The 16,726-nt window shown below is 35.8% G+C and overlaps 1 protein-coding gene across 3 annotated transcripts in view; it reads left to right on the plus strand.

Moving 5' to 3' along the window:
* LOC145265494 (uncharacterized) overlaps positions 1–16,726 on the plus strand; it is a 185,282-nt gene that overhangs the window by 141,884 nt on the left and 26,672 nt on the right. For all 3 annotated transcript variants that reach the window (XM_080121374.1, XM_080121372.1, XM_080121373.1), the window contains exons 22-25: positions 2,545–2,769; positions 9,826–9,878; positions 10,833–11,144; positions 14,576–14,670. In XM_080121374.1, coding sequence (XP_079977500.1) covers positions 2,545–2,769; positions 9,826–9,878; positions 10,833–11,144; positions 14,576–14,670 — 685 coding nt within the window. The remainder of the gene's footprint in view (positions 1–2,544; positions 2,770–9,825; positions 9,879–10,832; positions 11,145–14,575; positions 14,671–16,726) is intronic.

Here is a 16,726-nt window from a genome sequence, read left to right on the forward strand (position 1 = left end):
TTGCATTTATGTTTAAGGCCCCCAAGAGTACTTAAATTATATAAAATTGACCAGGTGATAACTAACGTAAGGCCTTCGTCTTTAATGGCCAACGATTAATTAGTCAGTTCATTTCTTTTTCATTGAAGGATTTCGAAAAGAATGTCTGTGAACATAGAATCGTTGTTTACAGTTACCAGCAATAAACTTTTTTGTTATTAGAGTTATCTTCCGCATGGATAGTCGCTTTGTAAACAACACCGAGTATACTTGCTAGTTTACAACTGAATAATTTTTCTTAATGCATGTGATTACGTACGTAGAATATAAAACAACTTAGCGTGTTACTACATAGACTAAGAGTCATATCCTTAGCCCGTTGTTTATATATTTGTTGTAAGTCCAAGTACTTTCCAATCCTTCTAGATTCAGCATCAAGGATAGATTAATATAACTAGTTTTGAACAAGTTATATAATTTTTTATATTTATTTATTTAATAAATTATTTTAATAACTGTACAAACATTTCAGGATGTTACTACTTGGTCAAGATTTTTTTTTACACAGTGATCACCACTTATCAAGGCCCGGAAGCCACTCAGGGATAAGGGTTATTGCAAGTACATTACGTTAGTGTGGAGATTTGATGAAGTGTTTACTTAAGGGGCGGTTCATTAGGAATTTGTTAACATTGGACTTGAAGACATCCAAGTTGTAGTCAGGTGGGAAGCAGGCAGACGGAACAGAGTTCCATAGGCGTGCAGTTCTAAGAAAGAAGCTTTGTTCATGGAATTCGCGTTTTGATTTAGGCACAGATATAGAGTGGGGGAAATTTTTCACAGTGGATTCAGCTAGACGGGTGTTTTTCGTGAAAGATTGGCGAGGGGGGGCCAAAGATTGGAGTTCAGACGAACACCTGCCATGGAAATAACGATAAAACAAGGCTAGATCAAAGTGTAGTATCTGTTCTTCAGATGCTGCACTTTTATTTCTTGTTCTCTTTTGGTGGAGGAGAAATACTTCACGACTGAGACAATTTTTATTTTTGTACCTATTCTCCACGTTAAAAAACGACCGTGGTGTCTAACTCTGTCTCGTGGGGAGACATAGTAAATAGGTAATATTGGTAAAGTTTATTTTATTGGTAGTAGGGTTTTAGTTTCATTAGTAATGCTTTTACTATTTCAAGTTTTCGTCTATTATGGGTTCGTTCAAGTATAGATGTGTTATAAAGTAAAATGTTAATAGTCAGGTGGTCTATAGACTTGAAACGTGATAAATAGGGGATTTGAACCCGTGGAACAATACGTTTATATTGTTGTCATACATTCTATAAACGTCTGGTGCGAACGCAGACGATACGATAATATTGCCCCATCTTTAGAAAAAAAAAACAAAAAAACAAAACAAAACAAAACAAAAACAAATACTATCTTTTGATCTTAGATAGCAGGTCAAGGAAGTGTATTTTAGTTTGTTTCACGCTCGACGCAGAATGACACCAGATGCAATATTTTAAATTACACATTTGTAGTAGATTTTCATTGATTTATGCCTTTAAAAAGATGTAATTTCATTTCATATTTTCATTTTGGGAGTCGAGTGGGAAGTTAGTTTGATGCCAAATATGAACACAGAAGTAGACTATTAGCTGGATCTCCATCTAGATAGTTGTAGATATAAGTGCAAAGCTCATTTCCATGCGCAACATGGCATTATAGCCATCCCGATATTATACAACTGTTATGTTGTCATATCATAAAATGAGCGTTTGTTGTATATTGGTTGAAATTGGAATGGACATGATATATTAAAACGTGTCTATTTATAAAAGATTGAGTGTTTGATTATCTTATCAGAGTTAATGTCGTGTGTGTGATCATCTAGTAGTCTTTCTATTCCATAAGTTAATATGCTGTTAAGTGTGAATATGTGTGACACGCATTTTCACATACCTCTGCTTCTTCGTTGGTCCATCTGGAAATTCTCGTCTGGGAGGGAGACTTGATACCTGTTTTGGGGACGAAGATTTATTTCACACCAAGACAAAAAATCGGTTCTATAGTTTTTTTTTTATTCACCTTCCAGTTTGTTCACAGAAGTAAGGAAAGTGAATTTGGCTTGTGGTTTCTTCTTCTAGGCCTTATTTCTACCACGTCAGCGTTCGTTCCCACCCCCAGCGAAGGGGAGGAGACAACGGCGAAGCCGTCCGCTTTCGTCCAAGTCGCAACCAAATCTACTCGATTCAGCTAACCTGATCACATGACTCACACGCAATCCAATCAGCTGATCTTAACTCCCTGTCAACGTGTCTACACTCTAATTCACACTCTCCCTTCTCTCTCTCTCTCTCTCTCTCTCTCTCTCTCTCTCTCTCTCTCTCTCTTTCTAACACAATTGATGATAGAGCAGCTGCTCTTAACGTTAGCTAAGAGTTAGGTGAACTGTACTACCAGCCGGAAACAGCATCCACACAAATTGTCAAAGTTGATGCAAGTACAAACATTTAATTGCCTTAACGTATTATTATTATTGCATGGATTAAATGTCTGTTTTTAAACCAGGCTGTTTGGCGTCGTTACCGATTGCGAGTGAAACTGCAAGCGGATAATGAATTTGCCCAAAATGTTTACGAAAAAGAAGAAAAACAACAAGACCAAAAAGAATGCGAAGGAGGAGGAGAAGAAGAAGAAAAAGAAGAAGATAGAGAAAAAGCAGAACGTGAATTTGAAGAAGATGAAAGCGAATATGAAGAAGAAATAAATTTAGACTCATTTATTATGGCTGACGTAAGTTACCCTTTTGTAATATATTTCATATCTTTCTTTTTGTATATATTATATTCAATTGATGAAATTATCGACAATCAAAAGTTATATATATATATATATATATATATATATATATATATATATATATATATATATATACTAGCAAAAGTACCCGTCGTTGACTGGATTCAAAAACAGCCTACAGAAAATGGACTCTGATTTATTAAAGTATGATAGGTTATGAAAAGGAAGAGGTGTAAAGAGATAGCTTCGAATTTGGGGGATCAAAACCAAAGCAAAATATGATGAAAGTGAAAATAAAATAGATAAACTCAATAATTTATTATACCGTACCTGTTCACACTGAAACACTTATCACAATATTCTGTTGATCTATATTAAAAAACCTTGTTAAACTTTGTGACATATTTCCATTCTATGGAGGTCAGGCGCGAACGAACACTCCATAATTTTATTATATCATATTTCTTCAAACTGAAATATGATTATCAAAGTATATTTACGCAGATAGATATGAAAAGTCTTTATTAAAATTTGTGCCTATTTCTATTTTATGGAGGCTAGGCGCGAACGTAGACCCCACAATTTTATTATACCATCCTTATTAAAGTTAAAACATACTTATCAAAGTATTCTTATGTATATCTATATCAAAAACACTTGTAAACGTTTTTTTTTATTTTTAAATTTTTTATTTCCATACTTTGTGGACCAGGCGCGTACGTAGACCCCACAATTTTAATGAATCATCATTATGCCAGATCAAACATACCGATTCCTGTGTCTCGAAACATCTTCTATCATTATATGTGATCAGTTTTCTATAATAGTCAATATAATTTTTTAGTCCGTTTAAAAAGTAAATTCTTAGAAGTTGAGTACTGTCTAGGAAATAAAACGTGGCCGGTTGGCCTTGTGCGAGGTCACGATTTTCGGTCGCTCGATCACTATAGATTTTTGTAATAACGTTATGCCTGTATTTGACTTTATCAATGTTAAATTTCCATTAATTGTCGTGACGGTTGACGGTAACCTAGGGGTAACGTTCCTTACTAATGGAGTCAAAAAAGGCTTTGTGGCGGGGTTCGAATCCTTCAACCAGCGGCAATCGTCACTTCGTGCACTGATGATTGCGAAAGCACGAAACGCTAGTATCTGTAAGAATCAAAAATAATTATTTATAATTTATAATTGTATATATTGTATATATAATCAACAAGACACACACAAGCCCCTTCCCCCCCAAAAAAAAGTGATGTACACCTACCATAGATTATATCGCACCCCATCCTAACCTCAGATCAAATAAGTCCAAGATTTACCTGAAATGACCTAAACTCTGAGTGTGTAATTACTAGGGCTATGACATGAGAATATTTTTTATCCTTGTTTGGACTCTCTAGTATATATCCAACACAGTTAAACACAGTTAATCAATCAAGAACGACATCATTCTGTATAAAACATCAAGAGTCCAAATGATGTCATAGCCCTTGTAATTACCCATACGAAGATGCACGGTGCATGATCGTCAAACGTTTAATTAAAAGACTGGATTTATATTTGTCAGAATCACAATATTTTTTTAGAACTACAATGTTTTTTCTAAACTTATAAACTAAAATATTTTCGAATCCAGCAAGGAAGCCACCTTTCACTCTATTAGTAAGGAAGGTTATCCTTAAGTCAGTGTCAACCGACACAAGGATTATTTATTTATTACTATGTTTTTTTTTATATAGTACCTGTTACATGTGTTTTGTTGAGTAGCAGAAGGCAACTAAACAACTAAGAGACAAATGTCTGTTCCTAAAAATCTGTTACGAATTTTTTATATGGAATGAAAAAGGATTTGGAGAAGAAAAGAAGTCACATATATATATATATATATATATATATGTATATATATATATATATATATATATATATATATTTCAAGATTGAAACTATGTTTACAAGTTAAGCAAAGACTGAAGTTCATATGATATCAACTAAAGCTCAATATGTTTGGACTGTGGAAAGGCGTGTGAATTTTATTAAATACTAGCGGGGGTACCCGGCGTTGCCCGAGTGTTTGTTTCCGGGACGGGGGGGGGGGGAGTTTTAGAAAATGTTATGGTAGGTAAGTAAGAAGGATCAAACCCGGAGTCATGAGTAAAAGTAGGAAAATAAAGTGTGAAAAAAAACAAAAAAACATCTGCAACGTTAACAGTTCGGTCACCAAGAAAAGCCCATTCCAGTTGTTTAGGAAAAAAAAAAAAAAAAAAACGACTACGGTAGGTCGGCGCGAACGTGAAAATATAATGTGAATTGTCCAGCACGCTAACCACTACGCCACAGAGCACTGCAGCTTAGTTTAGTGATTTTAAATAACTTCACATGAAAGAACTACGAAGCCAAACCGGTGTTCTCTTCTCAACTGTTCCTTGTGAACGATCCCCAAACGGTGGTAAGTGGTGGCAGGGGGAGGAGGAATTTATTAGAGAGAAAATATTTTACCACTTTCATTGATCTTAACCGATTTTGGCCGTGACTTCTCAGCAGAAAAAGTATAGAAATCTAATATTATCGAGGAATTTGAGAAATAATAAGCCTATAACACACCTCAGATATTGTTCTGCCGTTTGTGCATATTATATTTGCATGAAATATCTTGATTTTTAATCCTATTAATGTCAAAATCAGACGGGAAAAAATGAGTTCGTTTTATTTATATAGAGAAGAGAAGATAGAGAAGACAAGCTGATTTCCATGAGAGCAATGTTTCTGGTAGATAAGATGGAAACAAGAGCAGTCCGACAATCCACAGAGGTTTATATATATATATATATATATATATATATATATATATATATATATATATATATATATATATATATATATAGTGAATAGATGATAAAAGTCTACATTCCAAAGTTAGTGATGTTGACAGTTACAACTCTTGACAGTATCTGTTTCGTAGCACAAAATCAATCACTGAAGTATTATATCAATTAGTGAATCTATTTTGCCCTTAACTCATCAGAAGAAATAACAGCAATTAATCCGTCAAAGGAAATAAAGTGCGTTTTGACATGATTAAAATCCGTAAAATTGTAAATGTCAACTGAATTAAAGGAATAAATTGTAAGAAGCTCAACATCATGAACTTTGGAATATGGACTTTTGTCATTCATTCACTATATTGCTCTGTAATTATATTGAGCTTCTTAAATAAGGATTGGTAAATATTATAAGGAAATAAAGTATATTTCTACAGAAATATGTTTTATTTATTCTTTGTTCTTATTATAAGCTCTATTTCGTATTTGGTTATATATATATATATATATATATATATATATATATATATATATATATATATATATATATATATATATATAAACTCCAAAGTACATATATATATATATATATATATATATATATATATATATATATATATATATATATATATATATATATAAACTCCAAAGTGCAATTTATTTTTTTGATTTTGATCTGTCACTGAGAATTCGACGGGTTAGGGTATTTTCCGGATTTATCTCGTTAAGATTAAACCACTTGTGCATAGACAAGTACTGACAGTAGCAGCAGTAGCATCATTATCATCAACAACAATAACAATAAAAAGGCAAAAGCCAGAAAACAACCCGTTTGACTTTTAAAAGTAAGGTGTGATCGAATGTCAAATGTGATTCGACTGGGGCGATGGCGTCAATACAGGCCTAAGTACGGAGCTGCATAACAAGATCGGCCCATTAGATCGCGCAATTCAATGTAGGTGGCTGTAGTGTTACAAAACTGCTGGATAGCGAATCAGGAACTACTTAGCTTGATTCAAGGATTCCCTGGAGAAAAATACTTGATATTTAAGAGACTTTACACAACCCCCTCTTGCAATCACAAGACAACAAAACTGAAGACGCATTGTTTAAGTGTATTTGGATAATAATTGATGTTTCCAGAGCAAGCCTTTTCTGTAATGCAGGATCCTCTTTGGTATTCAATCGTATATTAGGAGTGTTGTTGTTTCTAATATTACGACGGAGGCGCGCAGAGAGTTACACAGATTAAAAATTTGGTCGAAGTCATATCGACTTGAAGTCGTGTATGTAATAATAATAATAATAATAATAATAATAATAATAATATTAATAATAATAATAATAATAATAATAATAATAATAATAATAATAATAATAATAATTACCATAAACGGGAACCACACCAAATAATGAGGGTCAAGGAGGATGGAAAGACTGAGAAGAGAAAGTACTAGCCAGACCTCCGCTGGATGAGTGCAAAGATGGCTGGGGCCTTTGGGAGGCTTATTGCCACCCAAATTCCAGTGAAGACTAATGTTCGCCGCCAACGAGAAATCAATGGTAAGCAACTGTTGCAATAACGCAAAGTCTTTTGCAAAGGTTATCAAAAGTGGTGGAGAGTACTGGAAATCTAGGGAAACTTGTTGTCATTCAGACTCCAGGGAACACCACAAGTTGTTTTTAAAAAGCAATCTTTTATGATGGCTTGTGTGAGTACTCCTAGTGAGTAAATAATCATAATAATAATAATAATAATAATAATAATAATAATAATAATAATAATAATAATAAACAACATTGAAGCAAAAATTGATAAAACGTAGGATACAGTAGATGTAGACTCTGTGGACAGAGAGACGAAACAGTTAATCGGATATGTATATGCAGCAAATTAGCTCCAAAAGATTACAAGAACACACATGATTTCATGGGGGGGGGAATTAGTATACTGGGAACTCTACAAACGACTGCACTTCGAACATGCAGACAAATGATACGGACATTACTGGAAAATGAAAACCACAAAATTCTTTTGGACATGGAGGTCGGACGCCATAATCTAATATATAAACGGCTATATGTCTGTCTCTCAGTCCGTCTGTCTCTCAGTCTGTCTGTGTGCCTGTCTCCATATTTTCAAACTCTTTCTCCACTGAAACTAAAAGTCGCAGAGCAGCACTAGGGACCTCAAATAATAGGATTTTTATGGACCGTTATTTTATGGGTCTTTAGCTGGTTAAAATTGTTTTTAAGGAGTGAAAAATGGGTCAAAATTGAAGAAATCGTAATGCAGTTTGTACATTCATCTTAGTTTATTTTTAATTTTTAGTCGGTTTATAAGCGTGTCACGTTGATACAGAGGCCACGTCACAAGCTTTGAATGCTACAGTTTCGGTTTCGATTCCAGCTGATGGCACCCAAATACTTCTTTTTTTACTTTTGAAATCACGACTCTATAATAATATATACGAAATCTGGACGAATTAAAATATCATATTTAAAGGGTATTTTACCCCCGGCCAAAGCCCCCCCCCTACTAGTGTTTTATAAAATGAAAAATTAAAAAAAAAAAATTTCCGGAGACTTTTGGTGGCATCCAACCTAATCATAAAAGAGGACATTGTAATTTTTTTTTTTTTACTCATTTTGTTGGTGATATTAATTCCCGGGGTGGTTGTCGCTAGAGTTTGATTTGCTTGTTTTACGGCATATCAACCCTTTTCGAATTATTTAATGCCGAATCCAGTTATTTTCTAGAAGCTCTTTGTATCTTCAATCAGTATTTTTTAGTGTTTGGTTTGGTTGTTTTATAATGGATTTTGTCGTTTTTGTTCCTTGCCCTGCAGAACATGAATGAGTTTTGCGATGGGAGAGGGAAAAGGCTTACATTATTAATGCTTGGTACATTTTAAGTTAGAAAACCAGCCAGGAAGTGGGGGAGATAGGAAGATAAAAGGGGAAATGGGAAGAATAAAAGGAAAAAAGGTGGGTTGTTGTTTTTGATTTTAGTTTTGCAAAACATAAGTTTTACAAAAGGAAGTAGAAAAACAAAAAGCATCAATGTTAGGTGCATTTCGTCTTAGGAAGCCAATATCTTCAAAAAGCCTGATCTAGTAGCAACAGGGTTTCCGTTAGAAGAGGACAAATTTGTATGTTCGACCTCGTTGATGATTGTATTAAAGTCACGTCTGATTCATGTGCGTCACGTGGCTAGCCCTAGAATTAAATAGGTGTTAATCAGATATGTTGAAAGCATTATTTAGTAAGGATAAATTCAAAAATTTAGAATTTGAAAATCTTAGAAAACCGATCAAAAGCCACTCGAGGATAAGGGTTAATGAATGTAAGATAGTAGTGTAGTAATCGTTAATGGTGTAAATTGGGTAGAATTTGATTATTTATGAGAATAGTCCAACAAGAACTTGTTTGCATTGGATTTGAAGGCTAACATGTTGTATTCAACCAGGAAGCAGGCCAGCGAAACAGTGTTCCACTGGCGGGAAGTTCTGGGAAATAAACTTTGTTTATGGAATCTGCGTTTAGATTTAGTTATGGCGTCCATTTTAAGGCGTACATGTTAGAGAGTGGGGGGATCGCATATAGTGGTTGTAGCTAGTCTGGTTGTTATTTATTTGTTTCTCACGAAACAAAATGTGACACAAGGTCGGTTTAATGTGGGAGATAACTAGTTCCTCTCAAAAGGTGATTCTGCAAAAATAAAATTGTCTTAGTATAGAAGGGTTTCCCCCTTCATTGACTAAGGACAATTAATTTGAGTGCAGCATCTGAGCAGACACCACATTTCAATCACCAGTCCAGTGTTTCTGTGAAAGTTTGACAAGGATGGACCATAGCCGAACACTTGTCATGAAAATAACGATAGAGCAGAGACAAGTTCTCAACCTCTCTTATGTGGGAAAGAGGTTGCTGGGAAGAGAAAAGGGCATCACCTACTCGGTTTTGAACTTTCTCATCATTGGATAGGGCGATAGCAGGTAGTTAGATGCATTTTAGGTTAGGGGCCAATATCTTTAGACAGCCTGGTATGGTAGCAACAGGGTGAACTATAGAAAGAACAGTTATGTTCAATAACAAATAATTAAATCTTTAAAAGAATAAATATTTAAAAATGTTGAGTGTTTTTTTTTCTTTAATTTTTTATAAGTTTGAAAGACACTGATTCCAAACTTTGTGAATTTTGTTTTTATTTATTTTTATTTTTTTTCAGGATGACCTAGTAAATCCTTGGACGGTTTCTGACACTCCGACATTTCCGTTGAGGTAAGTTGTCAAAATAAATAAATAAAAAAATAAAAAAAATAAGCGCATGCGCATCTCTACCAGCTATCTTCTTTCCAGTGAGTAAGAAATAGCCATTTTGTAAATGTCTGCCTTATACTGTATATACTGTGTTTACTAACGTTCTGTTCAAATACATCTCAATAAAATTTTTGGTGCTCATTCAGAATACGGATCGCGTTGTTGTCGGGATATTCCGATCAATGCCGTATGCCACCGGAAGGTGCTGAAATGCTTACCCAATGAAGTCGCAGAAACAGAAAATTGGCAAACGGTATCTTTTTTAAACTATTAGATAAAGGTACATATTAGTTAAAAATCCCCCTCCCCATGTTAAGAATGACTTTCTAAATAATAACATTATTATTTTAGCACGGTCCGTAAACTGCACAAGTACTTTTATTTTTCATTGAAAATCATCATCATATCGTATGAACCTAAATAATCTATTGTTGGCATTGGTTTTCCCGATATTTTTATAATCAGATTTTTTTCTAGAAAGACATCAGATCTATAGAGGAGGGACTATTTGAAGGTTGCCAACATCCTACGTGAAATTAATTTTGTGGAACGAACTGAATTCGAACTTGGAACACCCAGGTTGTCAGTTTGTGTCGTTAACCTTTTGATGACGGTGCTTTTCCTTATTTTTTTCTTATAATAAAAACAAAAAAATACAAAGTTTTTCTTCGGCATCTTAAAGATTGGCCAGCGTTTTTCGTGAATAAAACACAAAGTTTTCGTTTCGCACCTTCTATCGTTTTATGTAACACGTTCGGAAAATGCTGACGGTAAGGCGGCTCCTAGTCTGCATAAGTATTGAATTTTTTTTAATTGAAATAAATAAATAAAATAAAGTAAAAAAAAAAAACAAGATATACCAGGTAATATGTTCTATACTTGAATTGAAAGATATTTCTACATTCCTAATTTCAGCTTTTTTGATTCGAGGAAGCCGCCTCTCTTTCGGGACTCAAGTCAAATCAACCTCCATTTCCCAATCTCACAAGATGAAAACAGATCGAACTCAGGCAAAAACCATAGTCCAATTGCCTCTCCTCAACAAGCCTGGAATAGTCCCATGGTGTCCGCCAGGAGCAGCCAGTTTTTCGGCGCTGTCCGGAGACCAAAAAGCGAGGAAATCTTGCGACCCTCCCCGCCGGCAACAAAAACGGCGATTAGCGACAAAGATAGTGATATTCTGTCAGCTCTTGACTCCAAAAGAAAAAACGACATTTGCAAAGAATGGTGAGTACCAGAATTTTGATAATATTCCAACCAATTTTCATGTTCGAACTAGAACTTTGGTTTATCTAAATATTTAAATCATATAAGAATATAATTTACTCTTTTCATCCCAAACAAAACATATTGCCAGTTGGATATAAGGAGCCAGCATTTGGGCCCATATATACAGGGACACTATGTAGGGAGTTAAACTGGGAGATATTCCCCAAAGAAGTAGGTAATGCCTGGGAGATTATTGTGTACTAGTACAATAGTCTGTAATAAAATAATGTCAGTGTCAGACAGACAGATACTAAATCTGCATGATAAATAGATAAATTTAAATTATTTTTTTTATTGCATTTTCGCTCCAAACAAGACACAGGGCCACTTTGATGTAGGGGGATACTATCTGGGACATAATTTGCAGGGGTACTATGTGTGGAGTTGAACAGCAAGATGTTTGTTTACATTACACTTGAACTTCTGCATGTCAGTACAGTCAAGGCAGCAGGAACCCGGAAGGGAATTCATGTCTAGCAGTCATATGGAAAAAAAAACTATCATAGTAGAAGGATTTTTTTACATCTGGGGATTTTGATGCTTGTCGGGTTCGTCGGGAGTATTTAAGTCGAGGGGGTACTAGGCCTTGTAGTTCGTCGGAGCGTCTGCCATTAAAATACTTGCAAAATAAGCAGGAGGATGCAAAATTTCGTCGATGGGACAGAGGTTGAAGCCTAGCTAACAGTACGGGACCTATTAGGTTGGCAACTCTCTTTTGAATCCGGTCTAAGAGTGAGAGACTAGTAGCAGATGCATCAGCTCAAATGTGGCAACAATACTCCATACATGGGCGAATGATGGCCTTGTAGAGGTATAGGATACTCTCAGGCGTAAGTAACTTTCTAGTACGGTAGAAAGAGCCCACCCTTTTTGCAACGTTATATCAGGATTTAGTTGTGGGGACCGCAAAAGATCAGCTGGTTGAGCAGCTGCACATGTCGAGGGAGGAGGTCCACTCTCAGTGGAATTGGGCGCCGGCCAGAAGCTTTTTTTAAATAATTCAGAGTTTTCAATAACATGGAGGCTTGTTCGGAATGCGCTGCCACATTTTTGACGTGCTTGCCAGGGACTGCAAGAGGGATGAATACGTTCCCTTTTGCCCCCGCTGCGAGGATGATGAGGATGAAACCAGGGTTCACGCCCTTTTTCTTTGCAGCGGAGTTCGGAGGCTCTGGGAGTACGTCAGAGAGATAACGGCTCGCATCGACCCCGAGCGGTTGGTGCCACTTCATTTAGCGTACGTCAACATGGATCCGCCGTTTGCTGGGGAGAAACGGTTAGTGTTTCTCGCGATCCTAGCTGTAGCTAGGTTAGTGACGTATGTTACGCGTCTTAAAATTGTATATGGAGTTGAATCTGTTTCGGATCGGGATCTGGTCGCTTACTTTAAGCATCAACTTAAAGTGAAGATCAGATGCGATTGGAAAAGATTACATCACATAAATTTTGATAGGAGATAGGTGCACAACACTAGCTTGTGCATCCAACGAAGCGCTAGGTTTGAGTTTGTTTTCCCACCCTAGTGGTATTGGTCATGCGGTGCTAAGGTTCTACGGAACCCAGCCACGAGCAAAGTTTAAATAGAGTAGGGTTAGTTAGGTTTTAACCACTTCGAGTGGAAAATACTTTATTAGGTTCTAGACTAGGGCAAGTATGGTAGTTGATCCTGTCCCCGATTTTATTTTGTTTTCATCGGCACTAGGAGAGCTTCCAAAGATGCCTAGTTCACCCTTTATTTTGTCCCCGGTCTGTTGCCCCTATAGGTACATTTATCTTAGAAGACTCCGTCTATTCCCTATCTTACCCACGCCTATTTAATTTGTTTCCGAAATATCGTCCCTAGATCCCCCACTCCTCACAAGGGAACGACCTGCTTGCTTTCAACCTTCAGGACCGAAAGACAATGGGCGCTCAATATTTAGAAGTAGGTTGGGAGGATCCCTTACTAACCAGCCTCCATAGGCATTTTGTTTAGTTGATTCTTTTTTTTCTTTTTGGGCGTATCTTTGCTTGCCCCCTCCCCACCACCTCATCTCTCATTTAATTTAAAAAAAATACGCTTTGTTTGTACATATAATTTTTGTTTTTGTTAAATTGTAAATAATTGTTGTTTTCAGAAATTTATATTTGTAAATAAAGCCGGCACATAAGCTGGGAAGATTTTAAGTAGTTAAACTCCATGGTAAGAATATGGTATTATAGCAATAGTGCCTTAGTGTAGGGAAATTTAATAAAGTCTTTTAAAGAGCTGGCAATTAATTAGCAATGACCATCGACCCCCACTTTCCCCTACCGGCTCCATGCTTCAGTGTCTTGAACCTCAAATGAGGCTCTGGTAGTAGATAATGCCAGGGCCGGAGCCAAGCACTAAATAAAGGCCCCCTTTTTTGCAACAGCCTTGGCAATACTCTCAATGTATCCATGTTCCCCGTGAACGTTAAGTCAAGCAGTTTGAATGAAGTACTTTCAGATAATGTTATTTGTGGTTGAGAAGGTTTCTTGTAATTATTTAAGGAAACAAGCTTAATCTTGGCAGCATTGAATGTTACCACCCATTTTTGTCCTCATTCCGTCAGTCTGGTCTTGTTTTAGGGTTTCCGCTATTTGATTGGATACAATTTTCCCCTTTCGCTATTTGATTGGATTCGTTTTCCCCTCGTATCTGTTATAGAGCGTGGTGTCAGCAAATATACCCATCTCCGAGAAGAATCATTCTATTGAACGCGGAAATCTTTCTCTCGAACTTTGGAATCTGCACAGAATTTCGAACAGAACCGTTTTTTTTTTAATCCATGGGAGTAGCATAATTCTGTTCCACCATCCATGACAGGGCAGAAGTCCTAAGTAATTATTAGGGCTATGACAACAGCTTATTCTTTTTCATTGTTTTGACTCTCGAGTATATATTCGACACAGGCACAGTTAATCAACCGAGAACTACATCACTCTATATGAAAAGCATATAAGATATCAACGGATACACACTCGAGAGTCAAAACAATGAAAAGAATATGCTGCTGTCCTAGCCCTAGTAATTACCAATTGTATTTTGAACCTTCAACCTTTCAGAAGAGTGAAACTTTACAAATGAAATTATCAAACTACTTTATCCACTACGCAACGGGTTCTTGCATTCGAAATTCTGTGCAGATTCCAGAGTTCAACAGAAATATTCCCGATTTCAACAAGATACACATGAAGAATGTCGGAGGTTACATCGGCTGAAACGTTGTGAAAAAAAAACACTTAAGATGAGAACAGTAGTCCGAAGAATCCAAATGATACGAAAAATCAATTCTCATCTCAAAAATTCAGAAACGTAAAAACAGTTTTGGTTTCGGTTTTTTTAATCATTTTTTTTTCTATGTTTCATCTTTTTCAATGAGCAGGGGTTTCAAAGATGCTCGTACTGCGCAACTGATGTTTCAACGTGCAAAGAAAATGAAATTGAATGCTGAAAGGCGGGAAAAAGTAAAAAAATTAGGTATTGAATCTATCTTTTTATTCCGTTTATTATTATCTATATTATATTTAACTTTGTCTATTTTTCCGTTCCACCTTTTCTCGGAAACTAATGGGCCGATCTGCCTGAAATTTTGTACGAACCTTTAGTATAATAAAGTGCAGCAAACTAAATATTATAGTATTCGTTCAATGCGCAGTTGAAGATTATTAACGATTCGTCACCACACTATCATATTTGCTCTAGAAGTTTTCTTGGTAACTACTTGACCGATCTGGCTGAAATTCTGTACGAATATTTATAATAGTAAGGCGCAAAAAACTCAGTATTAAGTTATCTGTTTTACTCACAATTATAGATTAATAGGGATTACTATGGATTAGTCATCACAATAATATATTTACTCTAGAAGTTTTCTCAGAAACGACTGTGCCGATCTGGCTGAAATTTTGTATGAACCTTTATTAAAAAAAGGTTCAGCGAAATAAATATTACGGTATTTTTTCGGTACACATTAGTTAATAGAGGTTCTGTCATCACAATACAACATTTACTCTAGAATTTTTTCGATCTGGCTGAAATTTTGTATGGATTTTTTGTCATGATAAGGTGCAGGTAACTAATATGGTATTCGTTCGACTCACTGTTGGAGATTAATAGTGATTAATAGGGGTTGGTATTTAATATAAAAATAATCACAAATGTGTGTATATATATATATATATATATATATATATATATATATATAACCATCAATTTGGCATAAAACACTAATTCTTAGTCAACGGGCTAAAACTTTGTTTATTTTTAACGGACTGAAGGATCACATGATTAACCATTACATGATCTGGAAAAAATTTAAAAAATGCCGATAAGTCTCTTTTATCTTGTTAGTAAGCAAGGTAAATGCACACAGATCTCCCTCCCTTTTGAGCGATCATAAATCCTTGTACACTTGGCTGCAAAAGCTTAGCTAGATTATAATTATCATTTTTACCGATATAAGATGAAATAAAAAAAATATATTAAAATATTTTTCGTATTGCTCCATTATTATTATTTACTAACTAGAAGTAGTCACACAGGCCATCATCAAAGATTTTATTTTGAGAACAACTTGTGGTGTCCTCTGGAGTCTGAGTGACAACAAGTCTCCTCAGATTTCCAGTACTCTCCACCTATTTCGATAACCTTTGCAATTGAATGTGCGTTATCACAACAACCGCTTACCATTGATTTCTCGCTGACAGCGACCATTGGTCTTCATTGGAATTTGGGTGGCAATAAGTCTACCCAAGGCTCCAGTCCTCTTTGTAGTCATCCAGGAGATGTCTGGCTAGTGCTTTAACTCCTCAGTCATTTCATCCTCCTTAACCCTGCTCACTTATTTGGTGTGTCGTCAGTTTATGGTGACAAATAAAATGGAGGAGGGGCGGAAGGCATGGGCGCAGGAAGTTAACTTTCAATTATACAGTTTGTGTATCTACGTCCCATAGGATTTTGTGACTTTCAGTTACAAGTACTGTTGCTAGTTTGTGCTTGTACAATTTGTCTGGGTGTTCAAGATGCAGCTTTTGCATAATTGCTAGTGTACTGCCTTCCTCACTTGATCATGTATATTTTTATATTCTATTATTATTATTATTATTATTATTATTATTATTATTATTATTTAATCACTAAGAGTATTCACACAAGCCATCATCAAAGATTTCTCTTTCAGAACAACTTGTGGAGTTAACTGGAGTCTGAGTGACAACAAGTCTCCCCAGATTTCCAGTACTCTCACACCACTTTCGATAACCTTTGCAAAAGAATTTACGTTATCGCAACAGCCGCTTACCACTGATTTATCGTTGGCCGCGACCATTAGTCTTCACTGGAATTTGGGTGGCAATAAGCCTCCCCAAAGTCCCAGTCCTCTTTGCATATCTCCAGCGGAGGTCTGGCTAGTGCTTTCTCTCCTCGGTCTTTCCATCCTCCTTGACTCTCATTATTTGGTGTGGTGCCTCTTTATGGTGACACTCACAAGAAAAAAAGGTGGCGGCGGTTTTTTTCATTTATACAGTTTCAGTTT

The sequence above is a fragment of the Euprymna scolopes genome, chromosome 40 (assembly GCF_053919585.1).
Source record: "Euprymna scolopes isolate OS-2025 chromosome 40, ASM5391958v1, whole genome shotgun sequence".
In the NCBI taxonomy this organism is placed as follows: Eukaryota; Metazoa; Mollusca; class Cephalopoda; order Sepiida; family Sepiolidae; genus Euprymna; species Euprymna scolopes.